This window comes from Saprolegnia diclina (genome assembly GCF_000281045.1).
Source record: "Saprolegnia diclina VS20 unplaced genomic scaffold supercont1.378, whole genome shotgun sequence".
NCBI lineage: Eukaryota > Oomycota > Saprolegniomycetes > Saprolegniales > Saprolegniaceae > Saprolegnia > Saprolegnia diclina.
Genome location: NW_008246445.1, coordinates 1 through 1,260, shown reverse-complemented (window position 1 = coordinate 1,260; position 1,260 = coordinate 1). Strand labels below are relative to the sequence as shown.

The 1,260-nt window shown below is 57.5% G+C and overlaps 1 protein-coding gene across 1 annotated transcript; it reads right to left on the bottom strand.

Annotated features, from left to right (window-relative positions):
• Nucleotides 1-139: 139 nt before the first annotated feature.
• Nucleotides 140-590, bottom strand: SDRG_17441 (hypothetical protein; the record flags this gene model as incomplete). Its single annotated transcript, XM_008623683.1, has 3 exons — nucleotides 140-189; nucleotides 237-404; nucleotides 449-590. 3 exons carry the CDS (start codon nucleotides 588-590, stop codon nucleotides 140-142), a joined length of 360 nt encoding a protein of 119 aa, XP_008621905.1.
• Between the last annotated feature and the right edge of the window lie 670 nt (nucleotides 591-1,260).

The window sequence follows — 1,260 nt, the reverse complement described above, 5'->3', positions numbered from 1 at the left end:
TAGTGGTTGAGAATAACAACGCGTGCCTCGGCTCGGAGAATCGGCACTTCAACGGAAGTATTGTGATCATCTGGGCGTGCGGCACGGGCTTGCGCGGCGACACTGGCGGTCGGAGCGATGCAGCATACGCATTTGACTTTCAAAGCTCGGTTGGCGCTCGTATGTCGTGCGCAGTACAAATCGCGGTGCCTCGACGCCTGTCGATGGCAGGTGCAATGACATCGGTCGAGAGGTACGCGTCTTGTGCAAGCGGTACCGCAAATTTGAGAGCTTGGACGAGTTGCGCACGAGGAGGCTCACGCTTACGCTGTGCTCGAGGTGGATCGCGTCGTAGAGCGTTTTGACCGCGTCGGCCGTGACGATCTCACGGTCCACCGACATATGCGCGAGTTGCCCTCGGATGTCTCGGTCAAGTTGGGCTCGCGCTTGAGCGCATGGACCACGCGACTGCAGACCTTGGTCGCATCTAGATGGCTCGGGATCGCGACCGTGGCCTGCACGTCCGTCGAGTAGTAGACGCCGACCCGCGCCGTGACGACGAGCATGCACTTGACGTACGCGAGGCTCATGTCCTTGACGGAGGCAGACATGGAGACGCTGCCAGCGGTCGACCCGTAGCCGCGCGTGTCCGGTCGGAAGCTTGCCAAGCTGCTCCCCACGTCTCGAAAGATCGAATAAAACGCGATTGGTTGCAGTGGGATTAAACGCGTTTTTCAACGACCGCCATTCGCACCTTGGCGCGTTATTGACAGGGAGCAAGGGTACAAGGGGATCGAGTGCAGCAACGCTCCAGCGAGCTACTAGTGCCTAAGACCTCATCATTGCCATCGAGCATCATGCAAGCAGGTGCTTGCAAGGAAGCGAGGGCTGCGATATCGTCCACGGCCTAGTACAGTAGTCTCGACCCGTGGCGGTCGAGCTGTGTCGACACATGGATGACAGCTTGATGCTCGGCCCGATGAAGAACCACTCGAGCGATCACCGACCGTTTTATTTGCTGCAAATGAGCGCGGATGGACCACCAACGTTGGCGAGCACGAGCAGCAGCGACAGTAGGAGGAAGTGACCAGTAGGCCCAAATCGGTACCTCGAAAGGTACATGTAGCATGGCTGTCTACCATTCATATTTTCGCACGAGTCGATGGCCGCTGCCTATGGCTCTAATCAAAGGAATACAATGTTATTTCCCTTGGCTCTAACAGTCGCAGCAGTAGAAAGGCAGCTGCACGACCTTTAGCGATGAATGTGGCCGCCTTCGTT